The sequence below is a fragment of the Dipodomys spectabilis genome, unplaced genomic scaffold, assembly GCF_019054845.1.
Source record: "Dipodomys spectabilis isolate Male_0828 unplaced genomic scaffold, ASM1905484v1 ptg000783l, whole genome shotgun sequence".
Lineage (NCBI taxonomy): Eukaryota > Metazoa > Chordata > Mammalia > Rodentia > Heteromyidae > Dipodomys > Dipodomys spectabilis.
Window position 1 is genome coordinate 29,078,370 of NW_024871460.1, and position 27,796 is coordinate 29,106,165.

Below are 27,796 nucleotides of genomic sequence, written 5' to 3' on the forward strand. Positions count from 1 at the left end.
TCTTGAAAAAAGTAAGTTAAAAGATACTTATTTATGTATGTATGTATTCATTTAGTGCTACTCTCGGGGCTTGAATTCATGGCCTCAGTGCTGTTCTTACTAAACAAAATTGAAACTAAAGCTGAAAGTATTTTGTAAGCTTAATTCAGTATTAAATATTCACCAAAGTTTAAATTAATGTTGGGACTACTTTCTTACTTGTCCATATGTGGTCTTTGATCCAAATAGATCAAAGACTCTTGTAAATAGTAGATAACTACCTAGTTTTCTCCCTCTTCTGTTTCTTCTTTCAATGGCTTGATGTCTGTGCAGCAGGTTGAACCCAGAATTTTAATGTACCTTGGTAAAAACATCGTAAGTGTTGAGCTACATTAGAAACCTGAATGTTGGAATAGATTTTAGCTTTGATGATGAAATACATAATCACGTGACATTTTCATCACTGAATCTATCTATCTATATCTATATATACCTACATATACCATAAACATATATTTATATATGTGTATCACATATACCAAGTGTGCTATAGTTGAAATAAGTTATGTACATATACAAATATAAGTATAAATAGATTATATAAACACATATGATTTATCTATTCTATAGCCACACATGGTATGTATGATATAATATGTATAGTATATATAGTATATATAATATATGTATACTATTCACATACATATTGAGAATATGTATACTTTGTATACATATATATATACTAATATTAGAAATGTTTTGATAAAACATTCTTCTCTATTTTTAATTTCTTCCTTGTTGAATAATCATCCATTGATGAGGTAATAGTTATTCCTTCTTAACTAATCAGTTGCATATTATTTAAACTAAAATATTTTATGTAGCTACGTGTCACTGAACCATTTCTCTGACTCTGTTTTTCACCTGCAAATAAAAACTAGATTAAACAAACAATTGCTTATCTCCTAAAAGCCAAATGACCTGTACTAACTGAGAGGTCTCTGTGATGTCCTTATAACCTAACCTTTCTACCTTGTCTCCTCTTGTTTTATAGTGAGACTGAGCTTTGAGAGGATTCGTTTGTGTGTGTGTGTGGGGGGGGGGGGGCTTTTTGAGGAGAGGAAGGTGCTTAGGTGAAGCTAAGAATCTCATAGGCTCTCCTACCTTGGCTGGCTTTGAACCATGATCCATCCTCAGATCTCAGCCTCCTGCATAGGTAGGATTACAGGTTTGAGCCAGCAGTGTCTGGCTTCTGTATGTTTTAAATGTGGACTGGACCCTAGACAGGCCGAATCTCTCAGACATGCTTTATCAAGGGAGGAGTATTGACTAGGGCTTTTTTGTAAGAAGAAAAACTCAGTAGAAAGCAGATCATGGTACTATTTTGGGAGGAGAGAAGACAGAGATTATGATAGAAAATATGAAGTTGATTGAATGTCATGTAAATGTGTAGTGATGTAATAATGAAATGCCACCCTTTATAACTAATATAAGCCACTCATAATAAAAAAAAGAAAGCCTGTAGTCTGTGAGGAAGAGAGAAATTCATGTAGAAAGAAGTAGGTGTGAGAGGCAGGATCAGTGTAAACACAATTGGAAAACCTGGCAAAAGTTCATACATGAATTTAATTAAAAAGAAAAACATTTGTTTTGAAAGAATAATTTACAGAAAATAATATGGAACCTGAGAATGGATCCACTACAAATAAATTGAAATTCTAATATCCACAATTTACTTGTTGGGAAATAATGATAAATATTTAAATACCTAAATGTCTTCATTAGTGTTGTTCATTTTCTTATTTTTTATAAATAAGGCTGCTTTTTCTTTGCATTTTGTTTGGATTAGCTCTATGAGATTTCTCAAAAGGAAACATGCCTTGTTTTAATTCAGTGTTTACCACACATATTAGACTATGGGATTATTTTTGTTGTTTGCTCAGAACATACACTGCCAGGTCATGAAAACAGAGCTCTATAATAGAAAGAATGATGTGTTCAGTTATTTAACTTAAGTGCAGTGACAGATTTATACCAAGTTCAAAATACTTGTCTCCAATAGTCTTGTGTGGTGAAGTTGTGAAACACACATAAAATTAAATAGTAAGTAGCAATTGGAGTGAAGTTAACCAAATTTATTTTTAAGCATTGGATGTGTAAATGACACAGTGATTCTTTATACAAACTATCCAAGAACTACTCTTGTATGCAGTGAACAGATGCATACTGGGAAAGGTAACCCTTTTTTGCCTGTTTAATCATTTTAATTTTTTAATTTCCTTTTATTTTATTGTATGGGTTAGGTATAGAATGGTTACAGTTACATAAGTAAGGTAATGAGTACATTTCTTGTCAAACCTTGAAGGGAAGGTAACTCTTGATGGAGGAAAAAACAACCAAAACATCTATTTATATGAGTTTATAGTATATATAGCCTATAGTTCTTTTTTTTCAATTTAGTTTGCTGCTTGTAAACCTCCATAAACTCTAATCATCTATCTGAATCTTACCAATTGGTATCCAGAATTTTCAATTAAATTCTTGAAGGGAGACTAAAAGTAAAAATAGCTATCTGTTTTTATAATCTAATGTTACAACACAAAATAAAAACAGACCAGTTTCTTGTTGGAAAAACCTTCCATTAGACAAAAAGGTTCAACACAGCATGTTAACATTTTGAAGCTGTTTTATATGTTCAAATGCTAACAATGCCTGCCTCCAGTCCACCTGCAGCCTCCCTGTGCAGACTTGTCAGTTCTTCTAAGACATTTCCTTGTGTTTGTTATATACCTTGTTGGTATTACTCTCACCTGCCATTTCTAAAGCTCTAAGTTTGATCCTGGCAACACAAGAAAGAAAGACTCTATGATCTCCATCATCTCGCAGATAATTTCTCTCATTATTTTCCCTTCCAGAGCTTGTGCACTTTGGCCCTGTCATATTTTGAAAGCTCAGAATTCATACTTTATAATTTACTTTTATTTTTTGACTTAATTTTTTTCTGTTACATAGTTGATAGATGAAAACAAAATATGAGCATCTTTATGAAATAATTTGTTACTTCTGTAATGCATAATATTTACATTTAACTCAGCTTGCTGAGAACATGAAAAGGACAGTGCATTGTTTTCATTATTAAATTTTCTATTGCTATTGTAAAGGTGTTGTAAAGAAGAGTTACTGTTTTATAAATCACCTGAGTACATTTCTTTTTAGACAGTGTCACCCCTCCCTATGTTTTTTCCCAGTTTTTCCCTCCTGTCCCTGCCCACATGTTGTATAGTTCATTTTCAACAGTGTCTACTGAGTACCACTGCTGCATTAGAATTGTGCATCATTATTTTAAGTAAAATAAACCAGGTGCAGAGAAACAAAGAACACATAGTCTCACTCATTTGCATAGTCTCAAAAAATTGATCTTGAAGTTGAGAATAAAATGGTAATTCTCAGAAGATGGAGTGGGAAAGTGGGCATAGGAAAATGTTGACCACTGAAAACAAAATTAAATTTAGATCAGAGCAAGAAATTCTGGTGTGCTACTGCACCATAAAGTGATTACTGGTAACACTCATGCACTATATATTTTAATGCTCGAAGTAAGGGAATTATCATTTAGGTAATAGTCATTTTAGCAAGCATGATATCTTATTGTGGTTTTGATTTGTATATCCTTGATTCTTTGTATTTCTCTTACACCTTTGGGGCATTTGTGTCTCTTCCTTGGAGAAATATCTATTAATTACTATTTTCCATTTTTTGTTACTGCTATTAAGCAATCCAGTTTCTTCTATGTTCTTCAGTTTAACCATGCAAATATTTCTCGCATTCCTTAGATTTCTCTTCTAATTTCTCATTTCTCTCCGAATTATTTCTTGTCCTATATAGAAAGCTTTTAGTTTGATAACCTCATTTGTCTATTTTTGCTCTGTTTCCTGTGCTTTTGATTTCTTATTTAAAAACATCCCTATTCATTCCAGTGTTTTGAAATATTGTTTCTATGCTTTCTTATAGTGGTTTCATTGTTTCAGGACTTATATTTAGATATCTATTTCATTTTGTGTTGATTTTCATAGCAGATGAGGATAGGGTTCTATCATTTTGTAATGAAAGATAGGGATCGTTCATTTTGTAATATAGAGACACAGTTTTCCTAGCACCATTTATTGAGGAAGCTGTTCTTTTTTCACTGTCCATTTTTTGGTGCGTTTGTTACTAGAGAATGTTGATTCACAAATTTAAGTCTAGTAATTTTATTGTCTCATTTGTCTTTGTGTCTTTTTGTTTGCTAATATAATGATGTTTTGATTACTACAGGTTTGTCCTATGTTTTGAAGTCAGGAATTACAATGTCTCCTGATTTTTTTGTTTTTCTTCCAGTGGCCTTTGGCTATTCTAGGTTTATGTGGCTACATATAACTTTAGAATAGTTATTTTTTGTTACTTGAAAAGTGTTATTTTTTATTATTGTGAAAATACCGTTCAGAGGGGTTACAATTACATGGGCAAGGTAATGAGTACATTTCTTATTAAACATTGTTGCCTCCTCCTTTGTTTCCCCTTCCTATCCATTCCCACCCATCCCCCTTCCCGGCCAAAGTTGTAAAGTTCATTTTCTGACAGAAGGACTTGTACATCTCATTGTTGCAATGGGTCCACCTGTATCCCTATTTTTCCCTTCCCCTCCACAAATTACACCAACATCAAATACAGTGGAAGCACGGGTTATATCATGGGGGAGGGACATACAAAGCAATGAAGAAATCATCTTATAAATACGTTAGAAATAATCGCATGAAAGAAAAAAACATTTGAATACTTATCTTGGGGTTCATTTCACCTAACATCAATTTATCTCACCTTTTCTGCTTGACTCAGACATCTACTAGTTATTGCAAATAAGGGAAACCATGGAGCCTATATTTCTTTTGGCCTGGCTTACTTCACTTAATGTAATTTTTCCAAGTCTTTCCATTTCCTAACAAATGGGGCAATGTCATTCTTTCTGATGGAGGCATAAAATTCCATTGTGTAATATATACCACATTTTCTTGATCCATTCATCTACCCAGGGGCATCTGGGTTGGTTCCATATCTTAGCTATGGTAAATAATGCTGCAATAAACATAGTTGTGCTGGTAGCTTTAGTATGGTCTTGTTTGTGATTATTTGGGTAAATGCCCAAAAGTGGGATTGCTTGGTCATAGGGGAGCTCAATGTGGTTCTTTTGAGGAACCTCCATACTACTTTCCAAAGTAGTTGAACAAGTTTACACTCCCACCAACAATGCAGTAAGGTTCCTTTCTGTCCACATCCCCTCCAGCATCTGTTGTTATTAGAGTTCTTGATTATAGCCATTCTAACTGGGGTGAGGTGGTATCTCAATGTTGTTTTGATTTGCATTTCTTTTATGGCTAGGGAGGTTGAGCATTTCTTCATGTGTCTATTGGCCATCCTTCTTTCCTCTTCAGAGAAGTTTCTCTGTAAGTCTTTAGCCCACTTATTTATTGGGCAGTTGTTTCTTTGAGGATTTGTTATTTGGGGGAGAAAAGTGTTATTTGTATATGAAGGTTTACATTGAATATGTGGATTTCTCTGATAGCATGAATATTTTAACAACATTAATTTACCAGTCTATGAGCACAAAATGTCTTTCCATTTATTTGTGTTCTCTTCAATTTCCTCTATCAATGTTTTATAGTTTTCATTACACAGATCTTTCACTCTGATTAAATTTATTGTTATGTTTAGTATTTTGTATAGCTATTGGAGATGAGATTGTTTGCTTGATTTCTTTTTGCATGTAACACAATATCAGTTTATAACAAAACTTATTTTGCATAGTGATTTTGTGTTCTACAACTTTGCTAAATTCATCTATTAGTCCTAATATTTCTTTGTGGAATTATTTTAATTATTTCAAGCACAATGCTTTGAACTTAGGGCCTGTCATGTTCTACTAGATACACCAGTTGATTAACACCTCAAGCTCTTTTTTGCTTTTGTCAATTTTGAATGGGGTCTTGTGTTAATGCCTGAATTAATAAGAACCCTGTTCATTTTATTTGTGCTTCCAAAATAGCTGGGAAGACAGGTACACACCACCATGTTCACTTTTATTAATTGAGACAAGATCTTAGAAAGCAAACTCTTTGCCCCAGCTGACTTCAAGTGCAAACCTCCTGATATCTGAGTAGCTAGAATTATAGGCATGAGCTCTGGCAACTGTCTGAGAGTACATGATGCCTGTTTCCACCAGCCATAAAATAGGGTAACAAGATGGGGCAATGGATATGTTAATTAGCTTGATAGTAATAGTTGTTTCCCAAGTTGTATATGCATTTCCAAATATCACATTGTCTTTCTTAATTGTGTGTAATTCTTATTTGTCTATTACACCTCACTAAAGCTGGAAAAATACATAAAAAGTTAAGAATGCCTCAATTGAAAATGTTCACCAACTCTACATAATATCTATAGTGCCTTGGGGTCAAGAATTATTTTAGGAATTTAACAGAAGTGTTGGGTTCATATATATATGGATGTATGTCACTGCACATCAATCAAACTTCTTCATATTGAGTTCACATCCCATGTAAACTGAAGTAAAGAGTAATTTTATGTTTACTATACTTTGAAACTCTTAGAAAATCTCTACATTACATTTGAATATGTAGCTTTTAATGTTTGCATACTCATTAAGTCATTAATTAGTTATGGAGCACTTATTATGTGCAAGGCATTGTCAATTTTCGCAGACCATCAAAGAGATAAAAGTCTTGGGCCTCACATGTTTTTTGCTATGATAAGGTAAGAAAGTTAATAAACAATAAAAAAAATTTCAAGTAAAAGTACGTAAAGATAAGAGCTGCAGGGAAACTAAATCAAGAAAGGATGACAGGGAGGAGCAAATCAAAGACAGGATAGCCAAGCATGATTTCACTAATATTATAAAACTTTGAGTAAGGAATCGAGGAAGGAACAGTATGGATAAATCACATTCAATAATACAATAATGCAGCTTCATCATAGCATAACTCATGATATAAAGTTGGACATCCAAGGTAGAGACAACAGCAACTAAGCATGAAAAGGAGGAAGGGACAAAGGGTAGAATGGAAAAGGAAAACAGGAAAAAATATGAGATGAATAAAAAACAATTACAGAGAGCTAATGCAGTTTTCTTAGAAAAGGCAGGCTATTATTATTATTTTAAATAATTACGCAAAGGGCTTTTGATTCAACATGTTAGTTTATAAGTAGAATGCATCTTGATTGTTGTCATACCTTCCATCTTTCTCTCCCATCTCTCTCAACCTTATCAAGGATATTCTTGCAAGTTACCTGGTTCCACTTTTACATATGTAGATTGAGTATTATTCATGTTTTCACTCTTTCTCTCCCCATTTGTCCTTCTCCCTACTCCACCCCCAGCAATTTCTTTCAGCTTCCTGGTAATCCTGGTATTGTTAAACTGTGATTTACTTGTTCAAAGGAATTACACCATTGGAATCTTCCCCTGAGAGTACTTGCCCTTTTATTTACATGACATTTGGGCCACTGATGTTTTATTCACTTATAAAACTTCTATTTTAAAAGTAGGTATTTGAGATCAAAGTCTCATCAGATCTATGTCTTATTCATTTGGGGATTCCTAGAGCCTTCTGGTGGCCTAAAATATAGAGGGATACACTAAGCTATATATACTTTCCCTCAAGTAGCCACTTAGAATATATTATACAATGACAATATGTACTGCATTAAAATAAAACAAAACTTCGAGATATTCTAGAGTTATTTATGAACATTTGAATGCCCAGCTCTGATAAGCATGCACGTCTCATCACAAACATTTTTCCTTCAAATGCAGAGCTTTGCATTCTGAATTGTACTCTGGAATCCTTAATGAGTTTTCTTTTCAAAGCTCTTTGAATTCTAAGTTGAATTTTCCAGAAACAGACACACTCATCTTTCCAGTCACCAAAGTAGTCATTCCAGTTTTTTTTAAAGTTCTTATGAAATTTTTTCCCACACAGAAGTAGAGAGAATGCTAAATGAGCATAACATACCCACAGCATCTTCAGCAACTAGTCAAACCTTCCAGTCTAGTTTCATTTTATTCCTCACCTACTCCTCCATCCAGGTAATTCTGTAGTACACCCAAGTAAGCACATCATTCCTCCAAGGTTTACTTTACTGCCAACTGTTAGTGTTTTCAGTCTTTTAAAAATAACCCCCTCACACCTAACCAATGACATCATTAATGTCTACAAATACATAGACAATTCCAATATCAAATTTATCTCATAATTTTTAAACAATAATTTTACTAGAATTTGAATATATTCTACACGTTTTGGTTGTTATGCCTTTCATTCTTTGTGCTGTTGTTGAAGAAAACAAATGGTTCCATAGATATTCTCTTAGGCTTTATGCCTACAATAGACTGATTGCACTTCCATAGAATCCTTTATGATGTTCTTCATCAATTTGTGAGCTCGATAAATTGGTAATTAGATCTGGGGAGTTGTGTACATTGTAATTAGATCTGTATATGTGTTTGTGTGTGTAAGAGAGATTGTTTTTCAGTCTACTTAAGGTAATATGGTGGAACATTTGTATCTAGTACAATTTTTACAATCATTGCCTAAGTGCATTTATTTATTAGGAGCAAAAAGGTCTTTATTTTGAAGGTATACTTACCCATAAAAATCCATTGTGAGAATAAAAGAAAACTAATCACAGCAAATGAAGAAAAGTCTGTTTACATTGTCATTTTGAAGTGATCCATGATCAGTCAGAAGTGATTGCACCATGGAAACTGCCATAATTTCTCTCTCCTATCCCAGTTGTGTCTGAGGACTTTTAATTCTATTTTTTCCCACGTAGCTAAAGGGGATAGTTAAGATTTGAGTAAAAGTTGGAAGATTGAGTATGTGTACTGATCTTGCTCTCTTCTGAAACAGTGCTAAATTAGAAGATTAACAGATTTGGAAAGGATCATATTAAGCATCATAGAAGAATCAGTTAGCATCTGAAGCATTTAATCTAGGTCAGTTTTGTACCCATGTGACTATTTCACAATTACTCAAGGATTCGTTTCCTGAAAAAGTAATCTCCAAGTGTGAGAGGTATTGGTATCCTGACATTAGACATCCAAAAACTTTGAGGTGAAGACATTGAAATGGCCTGGGCTGTGATGAGTGACTGCATGCACAGTAAAACCCATTGACAATGATTACAACTTGGCTCATATTTTGGCTTCTGAATACCATTATCTACTAAAAGAAACCACTGTTTCTTACAGAATAGCTGTTTCCATTGGTAAGGTTAGGAAAGTATAAGATGAGTCTGAAACATCTTGCTTGGTCAGAATGCAAGAAGATATGTAAGGGATTATGGAAATATATTGAAAGGACATACTTACTATGTTTCCTTTCTGAGTAAAAGAAAATGTGAGTCTTAAATCTGGTAATGACTGCAATAGATTATAATATGTTGATAAATCATGCCCATTGTGGACATAAATGCTGAAGTAAATAATTTGAAGTTTCACAGAAAACACAATATCTGTATAGTTTTAAAGTATAACCTATCAAGTTCTGATTGATTACAACTAAATAACACATGATTTACTTGCAGCACAAACCTCGCTGATAGTACAAAAAACACATCGTTAAAGTAAAAGCCATCATGAAGGGGACAAATAAAAATCATTCATGATGTTATTTGTGTATACCATACTGCTTTAAGCTGTTTCTGACAAATATTTGCAACCTAGTCAATTTTGAGACATCAGACAGAGCATGTTCTTCAAAATAATTTGCTTTAAGTCCTCTAAAATGCCACAGTTATGAATATCAAGAAAAGATCAAGTGTTTGAATATCAAGAAGGGATCCAAATGATTTTGAACAGGAGATTAAGGTGACAACAATGGGCAACTTGCGTATGAACTTTTGTTTTTAAAAATACTATTGAGACAACTGGATAATTTTAAGTGGAATATGACACTTAAATGACAGTGTAATGTTACTTCATGGATATTTTGTGATATATTTGACTATTTAAAATAATATTCATCTTTATAAGAAATATAATTTTCATTGGGCAGTATACTGTTGCCAATTATAAATGATTCAGAAAAAAATTACAATGTTCATATTATGCCTACAATTCCTAAAGTTCATGCTTGTTTCAGAGTAAAAATTGTGCGATGAACCAATATTTTTTTAATTTTAGAGTGTAAAATGTATCAATATTTGTGGTTAGAAATATTACCTGGTGTCAATTTTGCTACAAAAGTTCCTGAAATTGCTTGGTGCTGGTGGCTCATGCCTGTAATCCTAGTTACTCAAGAGGCTGATACCTGAGGATCACAGTTCAAAGCCAGCCCGGGTAGGAAAGTCCGTGAAATTCTTACCTTCAATAAACCACTAGAAAACCAGAAGTGGTGCTGTGTAGAGTGCTTGCCTTGACCTGAAGAGCGTAGGGACAGCACCCAAGCCCAGAGTTCAAGCCCCACAACCGACCAAAAAAAAAAAAAGTTTCTGAAACTTTATTTTCTGCATTTGACCCAAATCAATCAAAAGTCATACCTTCAGAATTGTACCAATATTGGATCATGTTTTCAAGTAAACTTCTCCAGATGATGTATTCTATGTTGTGTTAAGATATGTGCAAATATATATTTGTTATTCTGACTTTCAATAATTATAAGTAGTTGTTAAATCATATGGAACATGCATGGCTATTATCCAATGGTTTCCTCAAAAGCTTTTTGGATAAGTATGATCCTCTATTGCTGCTTTATTCTATTTATATAATAAGCCCAAAGTGCCATGCACACAGGTCATGAATGTTAGTCAGGATCCTGGCGGGAAAAAGATGTCACATCAAATTTCAAAACGGAAATAGAGCAATGACAGCAAGGGACACAATTTAGGTTTCAGAACGTGGCATTATAGAAGACTAACTGCCCAGTATTCATGAAGCCTTGCAGAAATGCAGTGAGGATGAAAAGAAGGGACAAAAATAGTTCAACCTCATCTCTATGAATAGAGCTTTGGATTTCTCAATCCAGCTGGGAGTCAAATGTGAGGGAATGTTGATGACAGAGGTTTTCTTCCCAAGGTAAAGAGCTTTAGGCATGGGAAATCTGGTATAAGCAAGGGTAGACCTGAAAAACAGCTCTCAGAAAAAATAATGAAATGTAAATGACATAACGCTTTCAAAACTGCTTTCAGATTTAGTTTCTGTTCCATACGTTTAGCAGTCCTTTAACCAGGAAACTTGTCTCAAATTTATTATCTGAGGACTTATTTTCAGGGCTGAGCACTGAATGGTAGAGTTCATTCACTGAATAGATTTACGAACTCCTGACCAGGTATTATGTGTTCTCTTTTTCAAGCATTTGGAAGGCTTCCTAAAGATTTTCATACTGCTGTGGATAGGGAGGTAAATCAGGAATAGAGGCAAGAATTCTTATTCAGCTTTAAAAAGTTGTAATTCTGGTTATAAGATACAGAATTTAACTCAAAAGTCTAAAGATATATTACATAATATGGTGATTTTTTTAAAGAAAATATGAATCATATAGCAGAACATTTCTGTGAGAGTAGATTTTAAATATTTCAATACAAATAATGATAACCACCTTAGTTATGATTAGTTGTTTGTTTAAACTATCCATTTCATAATGAATTCATAGTCTTATACAGCCTTAGTCAGCATAAAAAACATGATGAAAACCTTCTTTAAAAGCTAGGAAGTGAATTGAAGGTGAGTATGACCAAAGTACTTTATGAATATCATAATGAAATTCATAATACTGTACAACCAAATAATGATTATGAAGAAAATCTAGAAAAAGAAAATGTTGAAGGTCTAATTTGAGCTTGAGGATTGTATTTCAGATGTGTTTATGGAACATAACAAGTCAGATATGTATACCTGTCAGTTTTTTGAGAATAATAAGAAAAAAGAACATGTTAAAGATAACTCCCAGACTTGGAGCTTGGTTGATGGGATAACATCATTTATGCGAATGCCAAGTCCACCTATGCCTGCACTACGAGCCAGCAAAATCGTGATAAAAGTTTTAAACCTGATGAAGGTGTGGCATCTGTGGGCATGGCTCAATGTTTACTAGAAAGTATGTTGTACATTTCTGGAGTTTGAGAGAGCAAGAGAACATCTGAAGTTAAACCTAGAGAAATTGTCAGCTTCTTGTTTTTAAAGATAGCTAGCACTGTTGTTACCATTGTCATCATTGATATTGTTGCTAGCAGCCTTCCTATGTTAAAAACTTAGTAGGCCCTTGCTATGAAAAGAGGTTCGGTAGCCAGTACTCTCAGAAGATGAGTTCACCAAACAGAGATTGAAACAGAACCTATCCAAACACTTGAGATATGGCTTTAGAGAGCATTAAAGGGGAAAAGAAGCACCTACAAACATAAAGAGAATGATCTGACTCCTTTTTGGAATTTAGTGTGTACTTCTAGTATTCCTTTCTTTTCCTAGAGTGTTCCTTTGATCTGAAATAAACAATTCTATGAGTTCTGCTTAAGGATAACATATAACCTCAGAATCATAGGATCATAATACTCATAAGAAAAACAATATTTAGGATTAGAATGAGAAAAGTATTTGTGCTTCCTGTGAAGAAATCCTGTGACTACTAAAAATTGATTTTTCTAATTGATCATCTCTCTATCTTAGTCCTGAGTTTTAGGAAATTCAGAGGATTCTGGAATGTGATGTCTGCAAAGGAGAGTAGAATGCACACAATCTGTGCAAATGTTACTACTCACATTGTCTGATTTTCTATTCCCCTCCAGTGATATAATCAGCCACAATATATACATATGTGTATATATGCATATATATATGAGGCATTAAATGTTGGACGAGGTGAGATTTTTTTAATGAATAAAAACAACTGTGTAACACTATTCTTCTGAAATGTTTTCCTAATATTCCTAGTATTTATTAATAATGTTTTCTCAACTATTTTGGGATTACAAAATTGAGCCATTAGAAATTTTAATTTGGAGTATTTATTAAGTCAGTATGGCTTGTTAAATTAAACACAAATTAGCCACACATAAGAGTAAATGTATAGAATCTTAACATAACGTTTACCAGATTAGTGGCCTAATCTGTATAATACAGTCCCTGTACAGTCCAGTCTAGTCCCTGAAATCATTTTAGAGTTTATTGTTCTAGACTCTCTGAAATTCTTGTGGGATATCAAATGCTGTGCAAAGAAAGAGTTGCTTTTAACTGAGCTTCTGTATTTACACATTACTAAAAGTTTTAAAATCATCACCATAAGAGTTCTACTTAATCATTTGCCCATCTGTTCCATTTGTAAGAGTTAACTGATTTTAGTAGCTTATTGGGTTTGCATCTAGAAAATTCCTGTGTATTTACAAACATAATTTATAGGTTGTGTACATTTTTTTCTTAGCACAATTTCATGTGTAACTCTTCATTTAGATCTATCTGATTTTATGATTATATAATATTCCATTTTAATTTATAAGTAAAATTAAAAATCATGATGGGGAGTGAGTATAGTTTAAAGGCTGTATATCTGAAAAGCTGAAATCTTAGAGAAGTATGTAAGATGCTCATCACAAGGTAAGCAAATAGGAAGAAATGTGTATTTTATCTTCTTAATTGGAAGAGAGTTGACATTTTTTTCAAGAAATTTAACAACCTGTTACCTAAAATTGCCATATATTGTTTTAGGTGCTTACTCATACTGGGATTTGAACTCAGGGTCTAGGTTCTGTCCTTGAGCTTTTTTGTTCAAAGTTTTTTTTTTCAAAAAAAAAGCTTTTTTGATCCACAGCTCCACTTCCAACTTTTTGGTGGTTTATTGGAGACAAGAGTCTCGCAGACTTTTCTGCTCAGCTTGCCTTTGACCCATGATCCTCAGATCCCAGCTCCTGAGTAGTTGAGGTTACAGGAGTGAGCCACTCCTGGCTGGCATGTATTTTTAAGATATTTTGGAAATACTGAAAATCTTTATGTCAAATAATTATAACGTGTGTGTGTGTGTGTGTGTGTGTGTGTGTGTGTGTTGGGACTGAGGACTGAGGATTAAACTCAAAGCTTCACTTGGTAGGCAGATGTTCTGTCACTTGAGCCATATCCTCAGCCTTTTTCACTTTATGTTGTTTATCAGTGTCTCCTATTTCCCCCCAGGTAGTTACTGACCCATAGTTCTCCTAGTTCTGCCTCCCAAGTAGCTAGGAGTAGTTGTGTATTCCACATACACACACCTTGAATGTATAATTTCTGTGCTAATTTTATTTTGTGCTTTCCCTTGTGCTCACCCCTCTGGGACAGATTATTTTTTAAATGTTCTTCACAACCCTAGAGGTGACAGATGTAGACACCAAAACTTAAGAAGGCCTGTGTGCTTTAGTTAAGATCATTCCCCCCTCCCTCCCACCCTCTCTCTCTGTTGTGTTCTGGTCCTTGGGCTTGAACTTAGTGCCTGGATACTGTCCCTGAGCTTCTTTGCTCCAAGGTTAGTGGTCTTCCACTTGAATCATAGCTCCATTCCTGTCTGTTTTTGGTGGTTACATGGAGGTAAGAATCTCCTGGACTTTCTGCCCTAACTGGCAAAATCCTCAGATCTCAGCCTTCCTGCATTGCTAGGATAATAGGTGTGAGCCACCAGTATTGGTGGCTCTTATTGGTTTCTTATTGAAGGTCCCTGAACAACCTGTATCCTCCACATTTACAAGCTTTCATATCAAGTACAAAGCATGATCTCTCACATCATAACAGGCCATCTACAGCCTAATTCTCTCAAAGGCTAGAAAGTGTGATAAGGAAAAATAAGGATTTCTCTAATACTAAGACTCGGTTAGCAAGGGAATGGAAATATATATGAGACCATGATGGTTGTGGGGCCTGGATTCAAAAAGATGAACCATTTACAGCTCAGTTGGGATAAGGTTTTAGATAGTAGATATACATTTTGGAGATATGTGACCTTGATGAGGTGGTTATGCAGAACTTTGGGGATTTAACAAATGCAAAGGTAAAGAATTTTAAGCCATTAAAAAATAACCAATGGCAATCATACTGTCAAGAGCCAGAAAGTTAAAGGAACTGATATTTTAAGATACTTTAAGATCTTTCCATATGAAATAGGATAAGTCAAAACTGAAAACAAAATATAGAGCCAGAGAAGTTAATTAAGCAATTAGGAAACGTGTTAGATTATTAAAGTGCCAGGGAAAGAGAGCCCTGGTGCAGGGAAGTGACCTTGAAGATGGAAGGGCAAACCAAGGAGGCTTTTTATAAACTCAGGAGATTCAAATGTTTTGAAATGTGTTTGCAGTTGTATTTAATGCTCTATTTTCATCCTCCAAATGATCTGCCCTATGACATGCATATGCCCTATCTGTGTGAACTTGTAGTGCACATACAGACTTCTATCCGAACCCCTGCTTGGGTCTGATGGTCAGACAGTAACCTTGATGACAAACACTCTGATGTTATCTTTGTATCCAAGAGACCAGTATGCTGCTCAAACCACTATGCCCCAAATACATAAATAGAATAACAGCAGTGGTCACAATTATATCTATAACATACTTTATAGTGTGCAGAGTTGCTTCTACCTCTAAAGTGAATAATCAATTCATCCATTAATCTGTTTCACCCACCTCCAGAATTGCATTAACTTCCTTACTGTAGCTCCTTTATGCACCTCTACCCTCCAACTCTACTCACAGTTCATAAAAAAGACATACTTCTAACACAAATTTAGCCATGTCATTAAAGCCTTAATCCTCTTTCTACTTATTATCTACACACACACACCACACACACACACACACACACACACACACACACACACACTACATGTTGCTTCATAGGCTGACAATGTAACTGTCTTTTCTAGTCTGTTTGACCACATTGGTTCCTTTCAGGTTCTTATAAGGTTAGGATTCTTCAAACTCTTCCAGTTCTGTAGTGTGATGAAAATATCTGCCTAAAATATAGTGGAAGAAAAAAAAAAACACAGCAGCTTACAATTTTGTACTTTGGGTGAGGCTCAGCTAGGGCAGTTTATCTCGGCGAATACTGCTGCAAAGCCAGGAGCTGGAATTTTCTCAGTGCCTTTCATTCACTTGTGTAGCAATTGATGCTGGCTTTAGATGAGGCAGCCAGTGGGAACACCACCTCGTGTGTGTCTTATGTTTCCCCATAATGACAGGTGAGTTTTCAGGACAAGACTCTCATAAAAGAAAAAGCCAGGTGAAGATGGGCCACTGCTTCTACCATAGCCTACAAACAATCAGCACCATCTACATCACATTGTATCCATCAGATCCAAATACAAACACTAGTATTTTTAATGCTAAAGAAACTTGTACTCTTTCCATAGCTGGGATGTGTCAAATAATTTGTACATGCATTCTGAAGATATCATCAATTCCTCTGTGTATTTGTACCCACATTCTCTCTCTTTATGAAGGTCAGCATTCTCTTTCTTATCTTTTTTTTCTTAAAAGTTAAAATTCCAGGTTAATTATACATTGATAATATCTCTTCTTATTGTCCTATAAATATAAATTAGGTGTCATAGATCTTCACAACATTTATGTTCTGATTTGAAATTCTGTGTTTCTTTGGAGATTATTTATGGATATCTTTTACATTGATCATCCTCTAAGTTAAATGTGACCTGGTCTCACCCTGGTCTCAAACTTACACACAATGGGGATTTTGTAAGTATTGATCTAAAGAGTGCATAATGGAAAAGGTTTTAGATTGTTTAGTCTTCTCTTTGTAAAAATCTGAAATGTGGTTTGTGCCCTTGAGAAATTCTAACTTCCACTCATTTGTCCTAAGGTAGATAGATAGATAGATAGATAACAGGTAACCTTATTTTGGAATTGCATGTCTTAATGTCACAGAGATACAAAGAATTTAACCTTCTAATTATCTTAATTAAACTTGTTCAACATTCACGTCACACTAGTCCCTCAAGAGAAAACAGCAAGTTTCACATTTAAGAACTTCTCCAAGGAGAGGTGTATGTTCAAGATTCTGAAGTACCCGAAGGCCTGGAGAGAAGCAGCTGATTTCCAACTGATAGTTAGAAGGATTGTTGTGTTTTTAAATATCCTTCCCCTGTTCTCTATTTTGGAATTGTATCTGCTCCACTTAATTCTCTTTCTCCAAATCACAATTAACTTTCAGGGTTTAGTGCTTAGCAACTTCAATATCTATTATTCACTAGTAGAGTGCCACTATTAGACCCCTTTCTTTATAGTTAGGTGGGGATCAGGAAATCAGGACACCATGTTGGCTTTGTCTTCAGGAGGCTTTGCTACTTTCAAAAGCATCCCAGTTTGCTTAAACAGCTATGTCTTTTCAGCCTTTGGAGAACTGCCCATTCTTCCCTGCTAACTAGTAACTGATAATATGGAAGCTAGTGTCAAGTCTTATTTATCATGTATTTATTATTTTAGTGTGTTTTTTTCCCTTCCAGTAAAATGGATCACCTGACACTGATGAGGTTTAGATGTATAAAAGCAAAACATAAGATTTCTCACTTAGAATGCCTATAAGCCATTTTGCAGTAACTAGCATATGTCTGAGACAAGCAGAAACGGTCAAATAAGTTGATATTAGGCAAAATGAACCTCAAGAAGGACTCAAATGTTTTTTCTTTCTTGCTATTGTTTCTAACATATTTATAAGATGATTTCTTTGTTGTTTTGTATGTCCCTCCCCCACGGTATAATACGTTTCTACTGTATTTGATGTTGGTATAATGTGTGGAGGGGAAGAGAAAAACAAATTGTTTAAATAGGGATACAGGTGGACCCATTGCAACAATGAGATGTACAAGACGTTATGTCGAAAAATGAACTTTACAATTTTGGTGAGGGAGGTATTGGTAAGGGGAAACAAAGGAGGAGACAATGATGCTTGATAAGAAATGTACTCATTACCTTTCTCATGTAATAGTAACCCCTCCGTACGGAATTTTCACAATAAATAAAACCTTATTAATAAATTTTTACAAAGCAAAAAACAAACAAACAAACAAAAAAGTCTAGGTTTGCCAAGGGCCTAGTCCTCTTGGCTTCCTTTCAATTGCTAAGAGCAAGAGCCATTTTGGAGTCAAACTAATCCCTATATCTCTGGTATCATGTAATTCCTACATAGCCCTGAGCAATTTGATTAACCTTTCTCATCTTGTTTGCTCACCTATAAAATGAAGATAATAGTACCAACTTCTGAGACTTGTGGTGCTAATTACGTGAGTTAACATTTTAACATTAGCATGCTGGTTGGCTTAATAAATCTTAGCTCTAGGTGTGTGTTCACACTGAATATGAATGCTTTACTAAAAGCAATTTTCAAATACTTAAAAAAAAAGAATTACCAAATGACCTTCCACTAACCCTGACCTCTTAAAGTTCCTCTAAATTATGTTATTGTCTGGTGCCTGCCCTTGAGGGATTACTGTTATTTGTTTAAAAAGTATGGTGGCCGAGTTGGATGAGTTCAAAGTTAAGAACTGATGAGTCATCAGCCTTGAAAGTAGTAAGAGATTAATTTTAAGAATGATAACTAAGGACAACCTAGACATAGTTGAGGAACAACAAAAGACTGCAAGAAGGAAGTTCCATGAAAGAATAAAGTGAAAAGAAATGAGGACTGTGATTTTTCACTAAAATGACCATAAGTGAAATAAGAATCTTAACTGTGTTAGCCAAATTAGACTGTAAAGTCTCTTTTGCACTGAGAATTAAGATTAAACTCTTGGAAATAGGATTAGTGTTATTCCTAGAATATAAGCAACCTCAGGTTGGTGCCTTTTTATGATGTAAAATGGTCTGCTTTGCATGAAACCTGAAAACTCTTGGTTTTTGTAGACATGTTTTCAGATGGTCTGCTCTCTCATCTTCAGACTTAAATAGCTGCTCCTATGACTACCAAGCCTACTGACAGGCAGCTGGCTCTCTTCTAAGAGGCAGACTATAATGACAGAGCCAAGCTTGGATATCAGTCAGATCTCTCTCTGAACTCTGATTGTTCCTCTTAATCTCCAGATATCTTGCAAGTTAATTAATTTTTCTAGGGCTCTATTATGTCATTTATGAAACACATAATGCTGTTAATTTAACTATTAAAGACAATGCATATAAGTTGCCTGGTCCATAGTAACAGTGAAGGAAATGTAACAAGTGTTGTTATCAATGATTGTTGGGAAAGGACTGACATTTACCAAAGAATCAATTGTTAACAGGTAACAAGAGAGTAATTTGAGACAAAATCTTGAATGGATTGATTGTCTTTATAAAAACTGTTTCCACAGACTGAATAGCTTCAACAGAGTGAGGGAAATGGAAGAGCTTGGGGATTATCATATTGGGAAGAGAATCTAAAATACAGCTATTGATTGTTATATATATTTACACACACATATGTATAGCTATTGTCCTCGTGTCCTTTCTGAGAGTGTCTTTGACTCATTGGAGCCAATTACAGGACATCTTCATTTATAAGAACTTAATTTTTTGCTATTGAGATAATTAATAATCAGATATTTCAAATGGAATATTTTCATCAACCAAGTTTTTAACATCCATCTTCTTTAAATTATATTTATGAACTCACATGTTAAACATTATATTTGTCATTAAACATACTCAGATTAGACATATTAAGATGACCTACGGATGATATAACATTTAAAAATAACTATTGCAAATTATATTTACATTGATTTGCACTCATTAGAGAGTTGCCATTAATCATCTTTATTGAGGATTCTGTGGCTATGCTTCATTCTTCTACACAGTGTTAAGTGGATCAAAATTCATTATTTCAAGGCCAGTTTATTTTTAATTTCTATCATTAAAATCTCATAAGCCAAAGGAGACACCTAACCAGGAAACATAAATTAAACTAGAAAAATGTATATAATTTTACCCATCAACTAACCAATGGTTTTTATTTCTAATAGAATTTGTCTAGTTAATTATTCCTGGAAAGTAATCAGAAAATATTGTGTTTTTATATTTTTTAAAAATGTGGGGTTAATTTTTTCCAAGTCTTTCCATTTCCTAACAAATGGGTCATTGTCATTCTTTCTGATGGAGGCATAGAATTCCATTGTGTATATACACCACATTTTCTTGATCCATTCATCTGCTGAAGGGCATCTGCGTTGGTTCCATATCCTAGCTATAGTAAATAGTGCTGCAATAAACATAGTCATGCTGGTAGCTTTAGTGTGGTCTTGTTTGTAAATATAAGTGAAGTAAACCAGGCCCAAAGAAACATAGGTCCCATGGTTTCCCTTATTTGCAATATCTACTATATGTCTGAGTCAAGCAGAAAAGGTCAGATAAGGTGATGTTAGGGAAATGAACCCTAAGATATGTATTCAAATGTTTTTGTTTCTTTCTAACACATTTATAAGATTATATCTTTGTTGCTTTGTATGTCCTTCCCCCACAGTATAACCCCTGCTTTCACTGTATTTGATGTTGGTATAATTTGTGGAGGGGAAGGGGAAAAACAAATTGCTTAAATAGGGATACAGGTGGACCCATTGCAACAATGAGATGTATAAGTGGTTATGTTGAAAATGAACTTTACAAATTTGGTGCTGGGGTGGCTGGAGCAGGGAGGATTAGGTGGGGGAGGCGGGAGAGGATGGGAAGGGATGGGAAGGGGAACCAAAGAGGAGGCTACAATGCTTGATGAGAAATGTACTCATTATCTTGCCCATGTAATTGTAACCTCTCTGTACAGTATTTTCACAATAAAATAAAAATAAAAAAATAAAAATGTGGGGTTAAAACCACTGAAACTATTTTTGGCAAGTTGCCTTAAAGGTAGAGGCTTTTGTGGCCAGGGTTTTAAAAACTAATAAAAGCATTTGAATAAATCACGATTTTGTTGTTGTGATTGTAGTGTTACATATGATGAGAACATTTCCACCCATTTATACTTAAATTAACTGTGTGTATCTTTCCTTTGAAATCAGTTCCTTTCTTCTGAATTGCCAACACATCATTTTTATTTTTAGAAACAAGGTCAAAGAGTTTTATTCCTTTTTTCTCCTGTCCCAAAAAGGTATTGTATAGCATTTTACTAGCAACTACTGTCTTCACAAAAACAAAACAAAACAAAACAAAGAAACACGCACACACACACTGGTGATAAAAAGCAAATAAACCCTTTTAGGTTCCATAACTCCTTTTAAAAAGTTTGCTATGAGAAAACCAGCAAACTTATATGTAATAGAAGATGCTTGCTTCTTACTCTATGTATTTTAAAGTTGGATGATTTGCCTGGCTCCAGTGGCCCACCCTGTAATCCTAGCCTCTCAAGAGGCTGAGATCTGAAGATCCTGGTTTGAACTGAAGTCAGCCTCAGGAGGAAATCTGTGAGATTCTTATCTCCAATTAACCATTAGAAAACCTGAAGTGGCACTGTGGGTCAAAGTGGTAGAGCTGCAGCCTTAAGAGAAAAAGCTCAGAGCCAGTGCCCAGTCGCTGAGTTCAAGCCCCACAACCAAAAAAAAAAAGTCTAATATTTGTATTTTAAGATAACATTATTCACAAATCCATATGAACTGACTCAGCCAAATAGCTTGTCCTGTAACATGTTAGAATCAAATCTGATTTTTGATTAGCACATTTTATTTGTTTTAAATAATGAGTTTTATATATGACATTTTCATACCCTTGATGAGTGTCATCCCTTATTCTATTCCGTCTCCTCTCCTCCTCAGAATGACTTTATAGTGACACACTGTCCACATTGGAGCTCTACCTCCTCTCTCAGCACACCTTGTAGCTCATTGTCAGCACTAATCTTCACTTAGCATTAAAACACTGATTTAATGGGGGGCGGGGTCTGCCTCGGAATAAGAAAATGAATGTGATAGAAAGTAGAATCATGCCAAGATTATTTTAAAGCAGATTTTTGGTCATTATTTCTTGCTAAGTAGCAGCATGGAGACTTGTTCTATTCATTATTGATCATGCTTTGCTTTAGGGAGGTATTTGTCACTCTCTTTGTATAAGGATATATAGAGTAAATTTACTTAGGATATCTAATCATAAAGGCAGAGCAAATGATAGATTACAATCCCCAGTAAATTTCCAGAATGTCTTAGATATGAGCTGTTGTTGTTGCTGTTGTTTGTGCAGTCCTGGGCTTGAACTCAGGGCTTGGGCACTATCCCTGAGCGTTTTTGCTTCAGGCTAGTGCTGTACTTGAGCCATAGCTCTACTTCTTGCTTTTTTTGCGGTAGTAAGGGTGTGTGTGTGTGTGGAGTAGCTAATTGAGGGAGATAAAAATCTCACCAAAGCTATCTTCAGATCCCAGCCTTCTGAGTAGTCCAGAGCCACCAGCACACAGCAAAGGAATTGTTTTTATCTCTGTAGTTCAGTGATTGCTATCCAAGATGCTTTTGCTTCCACAGTGACAAAGTACACAGCACTGCTCACTTTTACCCAGAGAGGAAGAGTGGAAAAAAAATACCTTTTACAGCTTTTATAGTCCAATTTTTAGTTACTACTCCAAATAAAAGAGTTTTAAGTCAAGGTGAAAATAAAATATGGTCATGATAATCATTGCAACTTTTACTAAAAAGTCAGCTGCTTGGCTTGGTGATCATTGTTTCTTGAGTGATAAGATAGCTAGTAGAGCAGACTTTTTTAGTAAGATATTTAGTAGAATAGACTGGTTTCTTTACTGTTTTACTTCAAGTTTAAGAAGCCAGTTGATAGATGGTAAAATTCTAAATGAGCTGAGTTCTGTATGTTCAATTTCACACACTGTTTCATTCATGGTAAGGATGAGATGGTGATTTAGAACCCATTCAGAGTTTTGAAAGAAGAGGCAGACTAATTTCTGCCTCATTAACTTATCTTATGAATTTTCAATTTGACCAATTCTGTGTGACTACTCCCACATTACTTTAAGTTTTGGGGGTAACAGGTAGCCATAATTCATATTTATAGTACTTTTCAGTCTACAAAATGTTGGCTCTAAATCTGACCATTATTTGGTGAATAAATGTCATTTCAGGAAAAAGTATCCTAGATCTGTAGCAGAGTTGGCTGATGATGACTAAAATAGGATGCTGATCATTTTTGTTATTAGTTTTGCTTTATAAAAGAACATAATAAACTTTTATAGATATTACATACTGAAAAATGGAAATTCATCTTTATGAAATCAAGATCTTTTCTATCTAAATGCATTCTTTCAGTTATACATCATCAATATGGTCAGTTATTGTTTCAGAATATGTATGAACAATTTTGGATTTAAATATATTCATTAGTATGATAAGGTTTTATGTACCAGTATTTTTAAAATAATTCCATTAAAAACATATAATTTTATAAATAGTAATAATTTACACTAAGCAAATGCTATGAAATATTTTATCAGATTCTCTTTTATTTGAGGAGTATTATGGGTCATATGAACTTCATACAGGGAATCACAGACTCACTCTATATTAGTGGAAAATTAACTACATTGAGCATAGCCACAAATCTGTGCCTCAGTTTCCTATAGGCATTGAAGACTAGAAAAATGATTGTCCAAGTTAAACAAAATTCTAAAACCATTCCTCTTTAGATATTCTTCCAGTGATTTTTGCAATATATAAATATATAAAAGAGAACCCTTCTAATAATAATAAATTCAGTATTTCAGTCCCTTAATTTTATGTTATTTTGAAGTACATCTTAGCTCCTTGTAAACATTCAAGTAGTTATTATAAAATGTTGTTGCTTATATAATATCCTGTAAGAAGTAGTTTTATAATTGTTCTTCTATTTGTGATTCACTTGAGTAAAGCAATTATAGTGTCTAAATTTACATGAATGAGTCAATGAATTATATTTATTTATTTTGCTGTTTATATTATTTATTTATTTGCTGTTATTCTTTTTATTAAGTAGTTGTACAAAGGTGTTACAAGTCCATAAGTTATGGGTAGTACAGTGATTCTTGGACAGAGTCACCCTTTCCTTCTTTCTCTACCTTTTTCTCCTTCTTGTCCTTAACCTTCTGCCTTTGATTTCCTCCCCAAAGTATTCCATTTTTGAATACTAGAGAAAAGCATTTATTTTTCTAGTTATCATACTAGTCTAGTGAAATAAACAAGAATGACTTAGTCACTGCTTGAATTTGCTGCTCATTATATGAACTGTTAACATCTTTCATTGATAACTGTCAACATTCTGCTTAACCTTCAACAACTGCGTTCATTAATATAGTTCTTCATAATATGTGAATCTGAAATATCACTGACAAGAACATTTCTCTAGTGAATTTGCTGGCAGGTTGTGTGCCTGCTGCTTCTTGATTATATTACAGTCTAAAAATCAGCATATCACTTAATATTCAAGTCTTTACCTTTTATTTCTTGATATACTTTCTTGCTCCACAGAGAGTGGCAGTATTCTGGTTGTCCCTCCACTGGAGTTATCGCCAAGTGTAGAAAATTAGTTCTATCCAAAAATAGCAAGACACTTGAGTAAGTTAGTAGCACGAGGAGTGCAATTCAAGATCAGATTTTGCAGTTCCTTTAGAGGTTCTGTGGTTGTTCATCTGCATGGTAATGTGATGCTGTAAGTCTCAGATAGTACACAAATCAAATATTTCTTTGAAGAAACATTGATCTCTTGATAATTTTTAGCACTCTTATATGGACTTATCATTCCAACAAACACAATAAGCAAAACAATAGAACAAGAACAAAACAGAACTTGCCAGATGGTTTAAATTTCTTTGTTTTTAAGAAAATGCGATTTTAAATAGTGTATGGTTATTTCTTTCCAAGGACAATTTTAACTTAAACAGAAGCAATTTTGATAGCTGAAGACAATTAATTGGCATGAAATAATAAAACTCACTGAGCACGAGATTATTTTGGTAGCCTAATACTATCTAAGGTGAACTATACTGGCATACAAAAATGTTTTATTTCTCCAAAAGTACATACTAGAACTTGCTCCTTAACTATCAATAAAATGTGTGTTTGAGATCACTGGAAAAGTATCAAGGCTCAAATAATTTCAAGAGGCAAAATCACTATTCCCAATCTAAAAAATATTAAAAACAGATATGGTGTAAGACAACATGATGTCTGTGGGAAAGCATGCACATGCATATATATTTGAAATGTGTACATACGTCCTCCTCTCCATGTATGGTCATCTAAATGCATTTTATGAATAGTAAATATTATAGAAAGACTGCATAGCACATTAACCTTGGACTTCAGAAGATTTCAAGTAAGGTGACATGTGAAATATTACTTTGTGGATTTATTTTCTTTTCCAATTAGATACCATGTTTTAATTTCATTTAAAAAAGTTTGCTTCTTGGCTAACAAATCAAAATGTTTATCCATTCTCTAGAAAACAAATTTTCACCATAGAATGAAAGATCTCATAGGCTTCCTGTTGTTTTCCAATTAAAACGAATTACCACCTTGTCAGTCATTCAGAACAAAACAGCATTTCCTGATTAACATAATATAAAAAATGACTTGAAGAAGTCACAATTCATTTTTTCCTCTTATTTGAATATTTGAAATCATTTGTTTGAAATGCTAAGGCATAAATCAAATATGCATTTGCAGAACATGCTATTTTTTCATTATATACTTAATGTTTATGTATTTTTTAGTCCTTCCATTTGTATATAAATGATAGGGTTTTATTAATGATTTTCTCTTCTTGCTGTTCTCATAAATGTAATTGCCAGTAGCTTAGCATCCACGTGTAACCTAGCAACAAATCAACTGTAACAAGAGAGAAATGAACACAGTGTTATGGAAAAATTATTTATTTTAAGCATATTGACACATCTATATTATTAAAATTATCTAATTTTTGAGAAATGGAATAACAGTAGTTATTTTTTACCAAGTAATATTCCAGCCTGCCTCCTGAATGGAGTAAAAATGGAATCTATTTCAGATTGCACCACTGTTATCTAGGTAACTAAATATATTATCCCTGGCAGCCTATTCATTACAGATCAGATGAACAGATTGTCTTGACATGCTTTGGCTATATGGTAGATACATTTACTAGATTGAGTTTCCCCAGTGAACCGTCATGATACTGATATATTGCTCATCTCATAAATAGTTTTAGAATGAATGTTATAATTTGTTTTCAAGAAGTTCTCATTATATTACATTCTTAGGCAAGCAACATTTGAAAGTATCATAGACTGTTCATACATGTATGTTTCATATTTTAAGACTGATGTAATGAGTATGAATCTCTTTTGAGGAAGTTTGATGTTTTCTTATTATAGTCACTAGGGAATTAAGCCTAATGTGCTTTGTTAGTAACTTTATAAAGGAAACATTTCAGTTTCCTGAACTTCTGAAGGATTCTCATTCATGTGATACGGAGAAAGAGATAGAAAAACACACAGTGATGAATGCCTTCCACTGAGTAGTACTACAGCAGCTATGTGGCCCATATCAATTGTAGCTCACTGCACTTCAAGAAACCTCAGAGCCCTTGGGATGATTAAAGTAAAAACAGCTGGTTGGACCATAGACTATACATAGGATTTTAAATGAATGCACCAACTTGTAAAACTGGAAAGCATCTGCTTCCTGGTAGATTGTATTTTTGTTCAAATGCTTTTAAGCTATCTCCTCAAATGACTCTGACTTATTTCTCTAATCAGGAATAGGATATGAACTCAATTCTAACTTTCTCTCACTGTACTTTTTTCTCTCACTATCCTATTAGATTCTCTTCACCAAGGAGAGTTCAAAAGAGAGTTAAAAAGAGAATTAAGCATATTTCATAAGACAGTCAGATTTCACCTTTGCAATGACATCATATAAATTTGACCTTATAAATCATATGAAGTAAATAATGACTATCTTTTATATGAAAAAGCTGCCTTTTCTAGGAAATTCCTTGCTACAACCAAATAGACTTGTTATAAACTTAAACTGAAAATGACATGACATAATAACAGGGATTTAATCTTAGAAAGTCACTCATCAAGTTGTAGTAACTGTCCAGTTACTCAGTCTTTCAGATGTGTATGTTAACTGACTCTTCTAGTGAAGATGCCTTGATAGAGTCATATTATTAACACAGAACATTCTTCACTGTGAGAGGTTGAGTTCCTAAAAAGCAGCGAAAACTTTGTGTTTTGTGCGATATTTACTACACTACTTTATGTTCAATAGCCTTGATATACAATAAGCTTCTAGGGAACAGTAACCTTTTCCCAAAGTAAAATATATTGATATATTAGAAAGGCCCAAAACAACTACTAGAATAGTACTAACACAGTCTGAACTATGTAATTTATATTAGAAATAGATATATGAATAATGTTCATGTTAATGAAATGAAGTTCGCTAATCTGTAGTAGACACAAATTAATTGCTAGGAAGTTATTGTTATACCGTGAGGCTGATTTAAAGTGACTCAACTTGTTATTGCAGGTCTGGTTACAAAAATACGGCTATCTTCCACCGACTGAGCCCCGGATGTCGGTACTGCGCTCTGCAGAGACCATGCAGTCTGCCCTCTCTGCCATGCAGCAGTTCTATGGCATTAACATGACAGGAAAAGTGGATAGAAACACAATTGAGTAAGTAATGACACCTGAACTCCTATTTTGTCCTTTTAATCCAAACTAATAGACTTTAAAGTATTACACAAACTTCAGCAGCTCCTAATAGAATAATTTGTCTCATGAACTTTCTTTGGCATTTGTCCATCTGAAAACTTCCGTCCTCAA

At 34.1% G+C, this 27,796-nt stretch overlaps 1 protein-coding gene across 1 annotated transcript in view; it reads left to right on the forward strand.

The window, feature by feature from the left end:
- Mmp16 (matrix metallopeptidase 16) overlaps positions 1-27,796 on the forward strand; it is a 237,477-nt gene that overhangs the window by 84,136 nt on the left and 125,545 nt on the right. The window contains exon 2 of the mRNA XM_042673081.1: positions 27,498-27,646. Coding sequence (XP_042529015.1) covers positions 27,498-27,646 — 149 coding nt within the window. The remainder of the gene's footprint in view (positions 1-27,497; positions 27,647-27,796) is intronic.